The sequence below is a fragment of the Hippopotamus amphibius genome, chromosome 17, assembly GCF_030028045.1.
Source record: "Hippopotamus amphibius kiboko isolate mHipAmp2 chromosome 17, mHipAmp2.hap2, whole genome shotgun sequence".
Lineage (NCBI taxonomy): Eukaryota > Metazoa > Chordata > Mammalia > Artiodactyla > Hippopotamidae > Hippopotamus > Hippopotamus amphibius.
The window spans coordinates 13939622-13954186 of NC_080202.1; the positions used below are offsets into that span (position 1 = coordinate 13939622).

General features: G+C 44.5%; 1 protein-coding gene across 4 annotated transcripts in view; it reads right to left on the reverse strand.

Annotated features, from left to right (window-relative positions):
- VPS53 (VPS53 subunit of GARP complex) overlaps positions 1 to 14565 on the reverse strand; it is a 131745-nt gene that overhangs the window by 41792 nt on the left and 75388 nt on the right. For all 4 annotated transcript variants that reach the window (XM_057715915.1, XM_057715917.1, XM_057715914.1 and 1 more), the window contains 2 exons: positions 6386 to 6628; positions 2256 to 2403 (listed from right to left, as the gene is read on the reverse strand). In XM_057715915.1, the coding sequence (XP_057571898.1) occupies positions 2256 to 2403; positions 6386 to 6628 (391 nt within the window). The remainder of the gene's footprint in view (positions 1 to 2255; positions 2404 to 6385; positions 6629 to 14565) is intronic.

The following is a 14565-nucleotide window of genomic DNA, read 5'->3' on the forward strand; positions in this document are numbered from 1 at the left end:
GAGAAACCATCCTATGTCTGTCTTCTACCTCCTGGTGGTGGCTCGCAATCCTTGGTGTTCATCAGCTTATAGACGCATCACTCCAGCCTCTGCCTCTGTCTTCACATGAGCATCTTCCCTGTGTCTTTGTGTGTTAAATCTCCCTCTCCTTTCCAGGGACATCGGCCATTGGATTTAGGCCTCACCCTAAGTGCAAGATGATCTCATCTGAGATCCTAACTTAATTACATCTTTAAAGACCCTATTTCCAAATAAGGTCACATTTACAGGTACGGGGTGTTAGGACTTGGCCATATCTTTTTGTACAATAAAAGCTACTACAGGACTTCCCTGATGGTCCGCTGGTTGAGACCCCACACTTCCACTGCAGGGGGCACGGGGTTTGATCCCTGGTTGGGGAGCTGAGATCCCACACGCTGCACAGTGCAACCAAAAATAAAAAGTTTAAAAAAAAAAAAAAAAAAAGCGCTACTACAGCTCCTAAGTCCTTTTGAAATGACTCTCATAGTCTTTGATATTTTTCTTGCTTTTTGTATGACATGATGTTCCAGGTTCATCTTGTACGTTGCTCCAGACCTGGAATTAGTCATTTCTCCAGGAATCTCTGGTTCCCTTCAGTGGAAAATGGTACTCAGAGATCACAATATAGGCGCCAAGGATGTATTCACTTTTATAATCAGTAAAAATAATTTTCTCTAAATAACAAAAAAATGGCTCAATCAACCGTGAGTCATCAAAATGGCCTCTGATCTACTAACACGTCTAGAACCTCTAAGGATCTGCTCTAGAAAAATAACCCAAAACAGATGTTCTTTGTGGGACTGCTCATAAAAGCAAAAACTTGAAATAGCATAAATAATTATGAGGGATACCATTAAATAATTTATGGCATAGCCCCTTAGTAGACTAGTGTGTAACCATAACAACAGTGGCAAGCAGGACATGATAGCAGCAGGAGAGATGCTAATACTGTGATGTTAAAAACAACAGAAGGATATGAATGTGAACTGAGTTAATTATAGCATATGAAGCTATGTTCACGAAGAAAGACTGAAATGCTCCAAATTGCTAAGATGATTATTTGAGGGTGATGGGATTGAGTCATTGATTGTATAGTTTTTTTGTTTTTGTCTTTTGTTTTTTTGGTACCATGCCTATTTTACTTTTAAGATACCATATTTATAGGTGTATATACTTTTTCTGCACACACACAAAATAGTTAAATAGTGTTTCCCCATCCAAGAACTCTGGGACCCCTGCCTTGGAGGTCCTCACAGATATTGTCGTCCTGCCCTGCAAGTTCTGAGACTGAAAGAGTTGCTGTCTCTGGCTCCAAGGCCAAACCGTCACAGGTCATGCTCTCTGTGACTCAGTGTGACCCTGTCCCCAAGCAGAGTGTGCTACTGCCTCCACCTCTGGCTGGCTTAACCTCAACTATCAAGTTTTTCAGGGGGACCCTTCTTATCTGGCCTCTTGTATTCTTACTCTGGCTCCCAGGTGCTCCAAGCTGTACTGTCTGACCCGTGAGCCACGACTGCCTTTCCATGATCAAGGCATGTAGAAATAATAAACCCCGAAAGGAAGGAAGAATGGAACCGTCCCCGGTTATTTTCTTTCTCTTGGCCTTAGGTGAACTCCAGACCAAGCAAGGAAAGGAACGGCGAATCCCAGGTCCAAGGCTGAATGGAAAATTCTTCTGGGTCTTCCTTCTGCTAATGGGAGCTCCAGCAGAGGCATCACCCTTTCCTGCTTCCCAGTTCCTGAACGTCAGCATCCAAACAATGGTTATTTGTTTTCAGGAGATGGGCAATGCTCCGTAAATTTCAGGAGACACATAAAAGCCCAAAGGATTTTCGCTGAGCCTGGTAACACTCCTGAGAATGGAATCCATTGGTCGTGACTCATCACCACCAAGGCCGGGGCCTAGCACCACTATGTTTGTTACTGCTTTTCGCATATGGGAAACAGGGCTACTGACCTACTTTCAAGAGGGCACGTCATGCCCTTTGAGTAGCTTACACAGCTCCGGGGAGGAGACCAGTCATATTTTCTTGTCCAGTCTCCTTTTAACAAGGTCCTTCTGCAAGGCCTGGGCTGTCTCCTGGCTGGACTGCGAGTTTTCCCCTGTGGGAGGCCAGCTGGTCTGCCCGAGGTTGTGTGTAGCCTCGTTAGGGCCCATACGCTTACCCACTGAGCTAAGTGGCTCAGACGGTTCAGGAAAAGGAGGTGGTGCGAGGGCAGCCGGGCCGGCTCACCTGCTGGGTGGTGGCCAGGCAGTACTCCGAGGTGCTCAGGATGCCGCAGATGAGGCACAGCTCGTCCACGGTGAACTTGGCCACTTCCGAGCCCTCCTTTTCCTTGAGGAGGCTGGTGATGGTCAGCCCGCCGCTGCTGCTTGTGGTTCTGAGGGAAAGGCATAGGAAGCAGTCAGGCCCGGGCTTCTCATTCGCTTCCTGACCTGGAAACTGCACATCTTAAGGCAAAGAAAAGGGGGAAGGAAACGCTGGACGTGGCCCAAACAAATCCACACACAATGAGGCCCTTTCCTAGTGGCCTGACCTTGACTGTCATCTGTTTAAATTCTCTGACCATCAGCATAGGAAGGGATGAGCCCAACAGTGAGCCCGCCATCCGTCACATTGACCACGCCGACTCTCACGCTCACAGAGAGGGCTGCTCAGCGGCCTCTCTGCCTAGCTTGGGATTTCCTGATCTGCAGAGTTCATTCGGGATCATGGGTAGCACAAAAGCTGGTTCCCCAACTGTTTCTCTCAGTTAAGAAAATTCTGCACAGGAATTTGTCTTTGTGCTTGGGGAGGGTGTTCAAAAGCAAATGTTAAGACGTGGTTCCTGGCCAAAGGCCTGATTGCCTCAAAAAACCCAAAAGCATCTCATCTCTTCTTACTGATCTCATCACGTGATCACAAAGTATAAAAATGCCGTTTTTTAAATAACTTCCTGTAGTTATAAAATTTCAACTGCGAGATTCTATTTTTTAGGAAGATAGAATGCAATGACATTTACCTTAAAAATAAAGGAGAAATTTTTTTCCTTAAAACACACACACAGGACCTCCTAGGTGGTGCAGTAGTTAAGAATCTGCCTGCCAATTCAGGTGACATGGGTTCGAGCCCTGGTCTGGGAAGATCCCACATGCCAAGGAGCAACTAAGCCCGTGCGTCACAACTACTGAGCCTGCACTCTAGAGCCTGCGAGCCACAACTACTGAGCCTGTGTGCCACAACTACTGAGAAGCCACTGTACCGAGAAGCCCATGCACCACCATGAAGAGTAGCCCCTGCTCTCTGCAACTTGAGAAGGCCCTCACACAGCAACGAAGACCCAACACAGCCAAAAATAAAAGTAATTAATAAATTTATTTTTAAAACAACAACACACACACACACACCCCTAAATCTGCCAGTCTTATTGGTAAGCAAAGATCTGAAAACATCTTAATTTCTCGCACTTACAAGAGTGTGAGGACACCAGCTCTCTCTCCCACTGTGGGTTAGGAGTATTACATTGTACAACTTTTTTGGAGGTATATTCCAAGAGCTTAAAAAAATATTCACGCGCTTTGACCCAGTAGTTCTACTTCTGTTCAAGGATGCTCTTCTGAGTGTTATTTAAAAACACCAAAATAGTGAACCCAACATAAATGGTCAATAAAAAAATAGTTGCCTATGAAACAATGGACGAAGGATTAACCTCCAAAATATACAAGCAGCTCATGCAGCTTCATACCAAAAAAGCAAATAACCCAATCCACAAATGGGCAGAAGACCTAAATAGACATTTCTCCAAAGAAGACATACAGATGGCCAACAAACACATGAAAAGATGCTCAACATCACTAATCATCAGAGAAATGCAGGTCAAAGCCACAATGAGGTATCACCTCACACCGATCAGAATGGCCATCATCACAAAATCTGGAAACAACAAATGTTGGAGAGGGTGTGGAGAAAAGGGAACTCTCCTGCACTGTTGGTGGGAATGTAAGTTGGTACGGCCACTATGGAAAACAATTTGGAGGCTCCTTAAAAAACTACAAATAGATCTACCATATGATCCAGTAATCCCACTACTGGGCATATACCCAAAGAAAATCATAATCCCAAAAGAAACTTGTACCATAATGTTTATTGCAGCACTATTTACAATAGCCAGGACATGGAAGCAACCTAAATGCCCATCAACAAATGAATGGATAAAGAAGATGTGGCATATATATACAATGGAATATTACTCAGCTATAAAAAGGGATGAGATGGAGCTATATGTAGTGAGGCGGATAGACTCAGAGTCTGTCATACAGAGTGAAGTAAGTCAGAAAGAGAAAGACAAGTATTGTATGCTAACTCACATATACGGAATCTAAAAATGGTACTGATGAACTCAGTGACAAGAACAAGGATGCAGATGTAGAGAATGGACTGGAGAATTCGAGGATTGGGAGGGGGCGGGGGGTGAAGGGGAAGCTGAGACGAAGCGAGAGAGTAGCACAGACATATATATACTACCAACTGTAAAATAGATAGCCAGTGGGAAGTTGTTGCATAACAAAGGGAGTTCAACTCGAGGATGGAAGATGCCTTAGAGGACTGGGACGGTGAGGGTGGGGGGGAGTCGAGGGAGGGAGGGAATACGGGGTTATGTGTATAAAAACAGATGATTGAACTTGGTGTACATCCCAAAAATAATAAATAAAAAAAAAAAATACCAAAATAGTTAACCCAACATAAATGGTCAATTAAGAGGCTAAATCAATAAGAAATCTCAGAAGTTAGCTGAGAGTCTTCTGTATATGAGACCATCATGGCATCATTAAAAGTGTCTTGATGGGTATTTTTACCGTGCTGACTGTTCTCTGCTTTGCTCTTCCTTTCTCTACCGCTTGGGAGACTGGCCCCTGCAGACTTATCAGCCAGGCTCCCTGGCCCTCTGGCCTCCTGTTGGTTTCAGCCAATGGCAGAGGCTGCAGGAAGTCAGAGAGGTTGAGGAGAGAGGAGTCTGAGCAACAGCTAGCCCTCCTGCTCCCTCTGCTTCAGTGTGGTCCTGGCAGTCGCCGTGGCCCAGTGGGCCTACAATTTCTGTGGCGCAGCCCTCTGTCCACAGCCCCAGCTCTCAAGTGAGTTTTCAAGTAGTAACAATTACCTACTAGTGTTTGGATGCTTCACAATCCTCTGTTGGTTTAGCAACCAACAGTATCCCAGCTGAGTGCCATTCGTTTCCTGCTGTGACACTGACTAGTACACATGAGAAAATGCTCACGGCATGACGTTAAAGGAAAGCAGCAGGGTATAAAACTGTAAGCACTACAGTCCCAATCCCGTTAAACAAATAAACAGAAGCACGCAGTCACACACATTACATATATAAAGAAAGACCTGAAAAATGTACACTGAAAAGTTAAATTTGTTTTCTCTGGGTGGTGATTTTTATCTTTGTCTCTGTGCTTTTCTGTGTTTTCCAAATTATAATAAACTTGTATTATTTTGAAAATCAGGATACAAGTTATTAAACATTTTTAAAAAAATGTTTATCATATTCAAAGAAATTCTCATCTCTGTTGGTTCATACATATCTGTTGGTTCAAATCTCTTGTAGAGCATACGGATTTTATTGTTCTTTCCTCCCAATAATGTAAAACTCCTACACATGACACATTTTAGTGACAATGACAGAAACTAATTCCAGAACTGTTGAATTTAGCTATGGGGATGATTTCTAATTACTAAATTCTGATGCAATGTTTTAGATCATATTCTATTACAACAGAAATTGTTATATAACCAAAACAGCTGTAAAACTCCAGTCGAATGACCCATTTATTTCAAGTAATAAGCAACAGAACAATACTTTAATACCCCACAGTAATAGAGTGAAGCCACTGTAATTAGCAGTTGTGCTGTGCAACTACCTCCTCCCATATCCCACCACATCTTTAAACATTAGACTCCATCCAGGACAGCAAGACACACACACCGTAAGAGAGACTTTGGCCTGAATGAAACTGCCCTTGCTGTTCAAAATTTATTTCTACCACCACCCCACTTTTTTTCTGCCAAATACCTATCACTGAATCCATGTAAACTAAATACATCTATAATGGGACTGACTCCCTTGAGTCCACTGTGGTTGGAGCTGACCTATGCCGGTGGCCAGCGTGGCCATTTCCTCTGGTGGTCCTGATCAGCTGTGGAGTCCCATTTGAGAGGAAATAGTCGCAGACCCTTGGGAACTCCACAAGGGTATTTTCCTCCCTGATACTCTTAGCAGTTCAGTAAACAACCTCGGGGTGGATTTCCTTAAAGATTTCCATACTTAGGTACATTCAGGATCTTACTTCACCACTCAGACCAGGAAGAACAGGACTCACTTGGGCAAGTTGCCAGAGAGGATTTTCCAGGCGTATTCTCGAAGGTACTTCTGGAAAATGGTGGTCAGGGCGATCATTGGCTCCCCGGTACTGAGCTGCGAGCACTGCACCATGCACTTCTTGTAGTAGACAAAGAGGTCAGCGCAGCTGGGGAGCACAGCACCCCCCTCATCTGTGTTGGGCTTGGGTGGCCCCTGGGCTTTGAAATCAGCCACAAATCGATCTATCAGCTCTCCAAGGTTTCTAGGAGGAATGAAACATGAAATGTTATGTTATTTCAAGAAAGAGAAAACAAATGTGCTTGACTGCCACAAGGAAATCATTCCTAATGTCTTTTACATTTAAAACTGGACCCAGGGACTTCCCTGGCAGTCCAGTGGTTAAAACTCCGCGCTTCCACTGCTGGGGGCACGGGTTCGATCCCTGGTTAGAGAACTAAGATCTGGCATGCCACGTGGCACAGCCAAAACAAAAAAACAAAACCCCCCAAAACCGGACCCATTTTAGTAAGTCAGACAGAGAAAGACAAACATTATATGATATCACTTATATGTGGAATCTAGAAAATAATACAATTGAATCTACAAAACAGAAACAGACTCACAGACATAGAAAACAAACATGGTTACCAAAGGGGAAGAAGTGAGGGGGGGGATAAATTATGAGTATAGGATTAACACATACACACTACTATATATAAAATAGATACGCAACAAGGATTTACTGTATAACACAGGGAACAATATTCAATATCTTGTAATAACCTGTAATGGAAAATAATCTGAAAAAATATAACTGAATCACTTTGCTGTACACCTGAAACTAACACAATACTGTAAATCAACTATACCTCAATAAAAAATAATTTAAAGCATTTAAACAAATCGGACCCATTTTTTATCAATATTGTCATTAACTTACATCACCACTCAGCAGCAATAAAATTTGGCATTTGTGTACTACTTTACAGTTTTCAATGCATTTCTTGATCACATTTGACCCCAAACCCCTGGGAGAAAGATATAGTGTTACTGAACCCTCTAAGAGATGAAAAAATTAAGGCCCAGAAAGTTTGTCTCATGATTTAGTGGCAGAGCTGAGCTTAGAATCTACCAATTAAGTGTGTGCACTGGTCCTACTACCATATTAGTACCAGCTTCCCTTTCCACAAATGAAACCCCTAAATAATGACAGTGATCATTTTCTGAAGACTTATTGTCAGCTCTTTATAAGCATCACTTCATTGAACTTCACTTAATTTTCACAATTACCTTATGACATAGGGACTAACACTACCCTCATCTTCAAAAAGCAAGTTGTGGGACTTCCCTGGTGGTGCAGTGATTAAGAATCTGCCTGCCACTAAAGGGGACATGGGTTTGATCCCTGGGCCAGGAAGATTCCACGTGTCACGGAGCAACTAAGTTCATGTACCACAACTACTGAAGCCCACGCGTCTAGAGCCCTGTTCTCCGCAACAAGAGAAGCCAACACGAGAAGCCCACACACCACAATGAAGAGTAGCCCCCACTCCCCGCAACTAGAGAAAGCCCATGCACAGCAACGAAGATCCAACGCAGCCAAAAAATAATTAATTAAAAAAAAACAAAAACAAAAACTTAGGGGGAAAAAAAAAGCGAGTTGCAGAAAAGGACCTTGTCCAAAGTCATTCGGCCAGAGAGTGGGGGAGCCAGGATTAAAAACCAAGCAGCCTGGCTCAAAACCTCCTGCTTTTACCTACTCTATCCTACTACCTTCTCAAACACAAAAAGGTTACGTCAGCAAATATTTGGATATCATTAACCTAAAGGTACTCAGCAGATAGATGCCTAAACAAAGAGAAACTGTAAAGAAATTTATTAAAAAATGTGTTCTTTCTCCTTTAATGCAGTTTTTTCTTACAACTTCCAGAATCAACGGTGTAAGAAATCTTGGGAGGAGAGAAAACACTGAGCAGCTCCAGGCTTGCCCCAGGTATGGTGGTGATGATGGTTGCAACTTTTGTCCATTTCCCATTCAAACATCACTGAATTTGCCTCAGTCGCACTGTCATCACTGTTGGAATCCAGCAGGGCTGTATTAATTGGTCCCTGCACAGTTGTGCTGTATGAAAAATGGGGGAGGGGAGGCTGTTCCCACTCCTCTTGACATTTTCCATCTTTTCAGGTTGCTGTCTAAGGCTACAGGAATCCAGCTGTGCTTTTTAAATGTATTTATATATAACAGTCAGGAAGAAAAAGACAAGAACCACACGCAGTATCAATTAGCAGGAACAGGAGAAAACTGACATTTTACTCAAGAGCTTTTGTTAGAAAAAAAAAAGAGCTTTTGTAATTGAACGTTTATTACGTCCAGACACAGCTACTCTGTATCTGGATGTAATAAACTTCAGGCCTACGCTGGTTCATTGTGATGGTGGTGACGGGCAGCAAGCAGAGAAGGAGCTCGTCGGTTGACCTTGGAAAACTCCAGGGTGACCACCCCCTTTCCTCACATCCTCTTCTTGTCTCAGCTTCCCAGCTAACCTCCCAGTTTTCCTCCACCGCGACCCCACGCTCCGGCCGCACTCCCCTCGGCTGCCCCTCTGCTCCATCTCCATCTCCATCCCCGACTCTGTGCCTTTGCCCGGATGCCTCCCCTGGTGGCTCCCATCACCACCTGTCCACTCACCCTCCCGCTCAGCTCAGGGGTACTCAGGCAACTCCTACTCACGCCCATCCTCTATCTCAACTGCAACTTCTGTCATCTGTGACACGCTGACACTTTTTTTTTTTTTTAAACACTTTACAGTGTGAGGATGTCAAACAGTCAGGAAACACGCTGACCTTCTCCCACCCTGGGCCGGTGGAGGGCAACGCTCACCAGTGACGGCTCTTTCTCACTGATCTTCGGGGTAATTTCAGAAGCCTTCCTGAGACAGCGCTGTAGCCAGGCACTGCTTACAAGCTGAAGTTGGCACAAAAGGTGAAAGCTGCTCACTCTATAGGGGTAGAATCTTCTCTGTGTCACACACGTTATCAAAGGATTCTTGTGAACAGGGATAACGTGTATGCTACTTCTGCTCCCCCGAAGCCCAGCCCTCATGCTTATGCGTGAAGCTAAGCTCCCAATGATGCTGGTGCCCAGTATGTACTCGGAGGATCAACCTCCACATTTTGCTCCTAAGGGACGGGAATGGAAGGGAGGGGTGGTGGGCGGGGGTGGGGCTGGTGCACTGGAGGAGAGCACGGAACAGAAGGCGAGGGTTCCACTCGAGTCTTCCTATGAGAGACTAACCTCTGAATCCACAGTGGCAACCAAAACAGGGGCCAGAGCTCTAAAGCGTTTTTACTTGAACCACTCATCTACTTCCCTTGGAAGCTTAAGCTGGGATACTTCCTCATCTACCTTCTATTTCAGAGCCAAGGTGATGAGTGAGACTGTAAATGAATTATGATCATAGAACAGAAACAAAATTTCCATAAAAAAAAAAACCCTCTAACGATCTTCCATATTTTGCATAATGTCTACTGGGTTACTTTTGACATTGTTCTATGGTGTGAATGAGAAATAAACCACACACACACACACACACACACACACACACACACACACACACACACAAACCCCACAAAAAACCAAAAAAACCAAACAAAAAAGAAATAACCTAGTCAGAGTAACCCACCCTCCCTTCCACCTCGCATTCTTCATCAGCATGCTTCTATGCTGCACGAGACACTAGAAATCAAGTAATCAAATAGTTTCACAGAAGAGAAGAGGATGAGTCATCCAGGTGGGACCAGGTAAAGTTCATGAGTTTGCAAAGAGGGTGCAATCCAATCAAATACGGATGGAGCACTTAGTATGTGCAAGGTGCTGTGGGCTGTGAGTATGATATAAATGAATTCAACTAAAAAAAAGAAAGCAAAGGGTACCATTTCTTCTAGGCACCAAACCCTACCCTGAGTTTCAGCAAGATCTTACAGGAAGGGCTACCAGACAAAGGGACATGGGGCTTGCTGACCTGTTGGATGGAAACACAGAGACACGCCTTTTATACCCTAAAGCAATTACAATCAAGTAAGAGTTTATAAAGGGTCAAGTCCTGATCACGGTGCTGTGGGGGTAGAGACAAAGCATCTGCCCACTAGAAGTTGTGACCTATTGGGGGAGATAGGACCTTCACGCTTATCTTCTTTAGATCTCAAGATGGTAACCAAATGCTAGTTTTGCAGTACAGACAATATGAACAATTTGTTCTAGACAAAGGAAAAGGCAGAGGAAACTAAACAGAAAATTCCATGGCAGATTCAGACAAGAGAACGAAGGCCTGGAGTCAGAAGTAAATACAGGACACGGCGGGAGGGGGAGAGCACAGGAAGGAGAGGGGTTGGCTGGGGTAGAAGACACAGACTGAGAAAAGTCTGAGCTGCAGCTAGGTTCATACACACGTCTGAATTCCCACAGCAAACGAGTCATACCTTTACTCCTCCATGCTGTGTTCCAAAATTTTTTTCTGCTCTCTCTCTCTCTCGCACTAGGCTATAAGCCTATAAACTAGGCGCTGCGCTGGGTGCGTTATAAATACAATCTCACTTAATCCTCACAACAGCCCTGGGCAGAAGCCATTAGTATCCCTGTTCTATAAATGAAGAAACTGAGGCTGACAAAAATAATATAACTTGCCCTAGGTCACAGAATTTATTGGAGCTAGAATTTGAACTGGGGCCTGACGGACTCCAAAGCTGAGCTCTATCCACTAGCCGATGCTTTGATTTCAAAACTCTAAAGCGCTATACAGATACGTGGTATTACGATTATTGCTGTGCTTCACTTTCTCTGCAGCTTAAGGAAATGCGTCATGGATGCGGGTGGTGTCTTTTACTCTTTCCCCTGTAGCTTGAGCTTTTAACCCAAGAATTGTACAAGCATTTTGGGGGACCATGTGAAATACTGTTGGGAGGTCCACTGATACAGGAAATGGCCTAGGAATGAAGACTATTGCAGGGCGGTGGCAGCAGAGGGAAAGATTAAAACACAGAGAGAAGAAAAACCACACTGCTGGTCAAGCTTAGGTGTGGATGATCAAGGCTGTTTCTCTTGGTGGATGTGCAGTCGGCATTCACAGAAACAGTACTCTAACTGGAAAGTACAGGAGTGATGGCTCTGGGAGAGGTAGATGGCTGTGAGAAAAAGTGGGCAAAGAGGTGAGTATGGGCAAAGCGGCTTAAGACCCCCAGGAGGTTAGAGAACTCGTTCATCCAAGGGTGCTCAGGCTAATTTGCACCCCTACCCCTTCCTTTTGGTTGGGGCGGAGGAGCTGGCTCTGGTGTGGCCAGTGGGGAGCCAAGCTCCGGCTTGAGCCCACCTGGGAGGTGGGTTCTGCACAGGTAAATGTAGCAGGTAAATACATGCAGGATACTGGGAACCAAGTTTCTCACTGCTGTAGAAGGTAGTCACATACATGGAATGGGGAAGGCGCCAATAAACCCTGCAGTGTTAGAACGGGAGTTACTGGCATAGACTCACAGGTTTTACTGTATAAATAGGTACAAAAGTAGATATATACATAGATATACACATACATACATTTCTTAGCTCTCTTGGTTCAGAGGACCTAGAAGTATGACACCCCAGCAGTAATCAACCTACCTGATGCCCAGACTTCTAAATACCATTTCCCACCAAAGGGACAAGGGATCCTGGAAAAATGGATGACTCCAGGGCTGGGTTAGGAAAGTACAAGATGAGCCTGGTATATTTTCTTGTGCCAAAAAGAAAGCGCTCAAAAAATGCGAGGGGCATGCAGAAAGGATGGAAAATAGCTGGAAGGGGCCAAATCAGGGACAATTTGAGCTTTAAAACAAATAACGATGGATCCTGGAAGAGAGAAAGGACATTAGTGGAAAAACTGGTAAAATCCAAATAAGGCCTGGGGTTTAGTGGATAGTACTGTACCAGTGTTAACTGGCTGATTTCTATAATAACTGTACTGCAGTCATGTAAGATGTGAACACTGGGGGAGCCTGGGAGAGGGGACATGGGAAATCTGCACTTTTTTTGAAAATTTTCTCTAGGTCTAAATTTATTCCAACATAAAGCTGAAAAAGAAACAGCAATGGCTATAACCCATTAAATAAAATAGGAATCCACCAGTCCATGCTGACACAAATCAATGGGGAAAAGAGACAGTTGTTTCTTAAAACAGAATAAATGTAGAAGAAGGGACAGACTTAGAAAAATAATTATTAGGCAACTATCTTAGTAATAAATGGCTCAGGCAAGTGTCATTCATGATGGTAAAATAAGTAAGAGAAAGATGAGAAAAAGGCTATTTATACGGTTTCAAGGTTAACACTTTAATTACTTATTAATTAATAGAGAAACCTGGCCAATACCCTCTAAACCAAGTAGTAAAAACGAGCAGCACAGGTTGTGGGACACGTGGATACCATGTGTCTCCTGACAGGGTCACTGAGAAGAGCGCGGCACCACTTCCGTGTGCATCATGAACCATGAGGCAGCATCAGGCAGAACCAGACTGAGGGACGTTCCACAAAGGAACTGGCCTGCGCGCGTCAACAATTTCCAGGTCATGAAAGATAAAGAAAGAGTAAGTTATTCTTCCGGATTGAACCAAAGAGACATGACAACTAGATGTAACCCGTGATCCCGGAATGGATTTGAGGTTTATAAAAAACAGGATTGGGACAAATGGGGAAAGGGAATGGGGTCTATGGATTTAACGGAAGCGCTGCATCAGTTACCTTCCTGATTTTGACGGTTTGTACTGTGGTTATGCAGACTGTGTCCTTATTTACAGGAAATGCACATTGAAAGATTAAGGACTAATGGGGCATGTTGCCTGCAATTTGAGAATTTGAATCTCTCAGGAAAAAAAAATGTATGTGCATATATACATGAGTATGTGTGTGTCTGTAAGTGCGTGTGTCAGAGGCAGGAAGAGACAACTGTTAATTGAGGAGTCTGGGTGAAGGATACACAGGAGCCCTATGTACAATTTTTGGAACTCTTCTGAAAGTTTGAAATTAATTCAAAACAAACAATAAGCATCATTAGTTTACAGAGAAACTCTAGGCTTGACCAAGCTAGAAAGGGTGGTGGGCTCTATTTCAACAAAAGCTATTACAGGGCACTCAGGAGAACGGGCAGAAATGGAGTCCCTAGTAATTTCTCGGACTGAGAATGTCACTGAATGGAGTGAAGAAAGTGCCTATGGAGAGAAATCTCTTCTGCAAGACTCAGCCAAAGAAAACAACGGTCTCTCCAAGAGTAGAAGAGATACTACTAACTTCCTCCTAGGATATAAACAAAAACTCAGAAAGCTACTCAAAGCATGGAAGGACAGCTCAGCCCAGCCAGCCAAGAGGTGGCCTCGCGACATCTCCATTCCTGCCTCCTCTCTGGGCACCGGCTCCACAGTCCTCCTACTGTGCTGAGGCTTTGGGCTGGGGCAGGCACTGCCAGAACTCTCCCCGGGCAGGCTGGAGGCTGGGGAGATGAGAGCGTGGACCCTGTGTCAGGCCCAACAGAGAGCTGGCAGCACCACCGAAGCCACCCAACCGCCTGAGAGTCTGGAACAAGATCACAGGAAGGGCAGGGCAGGCACAGTTTATGAGCCCTGTTTACTTGTGCCAAGTGCCAACATGTCATGTCATTTCATCCTCACCTCAATCGTGGGGGGGGGCAGTTATTCACTTGACCATAGAGCGTTCAAAACAAACTCGGAGAGCTTAGGACCATGCTCAAGGCCCCGGCTGGTGAGTGCCGAGCATGGACTCAAGTCCAGATCAGTCTGGCACCCAGGCCCATGCTCTTTCCACCACCCTGGGGTGGATGTCTGTCACCTGGGAGCTTGTGAATGGTCAAAGATTCTCCTCCCTTGCAGGTTTCTGAGTTAGAACTACAACAAGAGGAGTAATTTGCCCCAAATCAGTCTCCACCTGAGTTCCTTCCCCACTCTTAGGATTCTCTGACTTAAGGGAGGATGGGCTTTGCAGAACCCCTTGAAATTGTACTCAAAATAGCGTGTGAGTGTATGTGGATTTTTTGGGGGTTTTTTTGGCGGGACAGCCTGTGGCTTTCATGGGGTTCTCCGAGGGATCTGTGACTCAGAAAAGGTTAATAACCCACTGCGTCAGGCGTTGTTTGTCTGAAGTTCTCCTTTCACAGGTGAGATG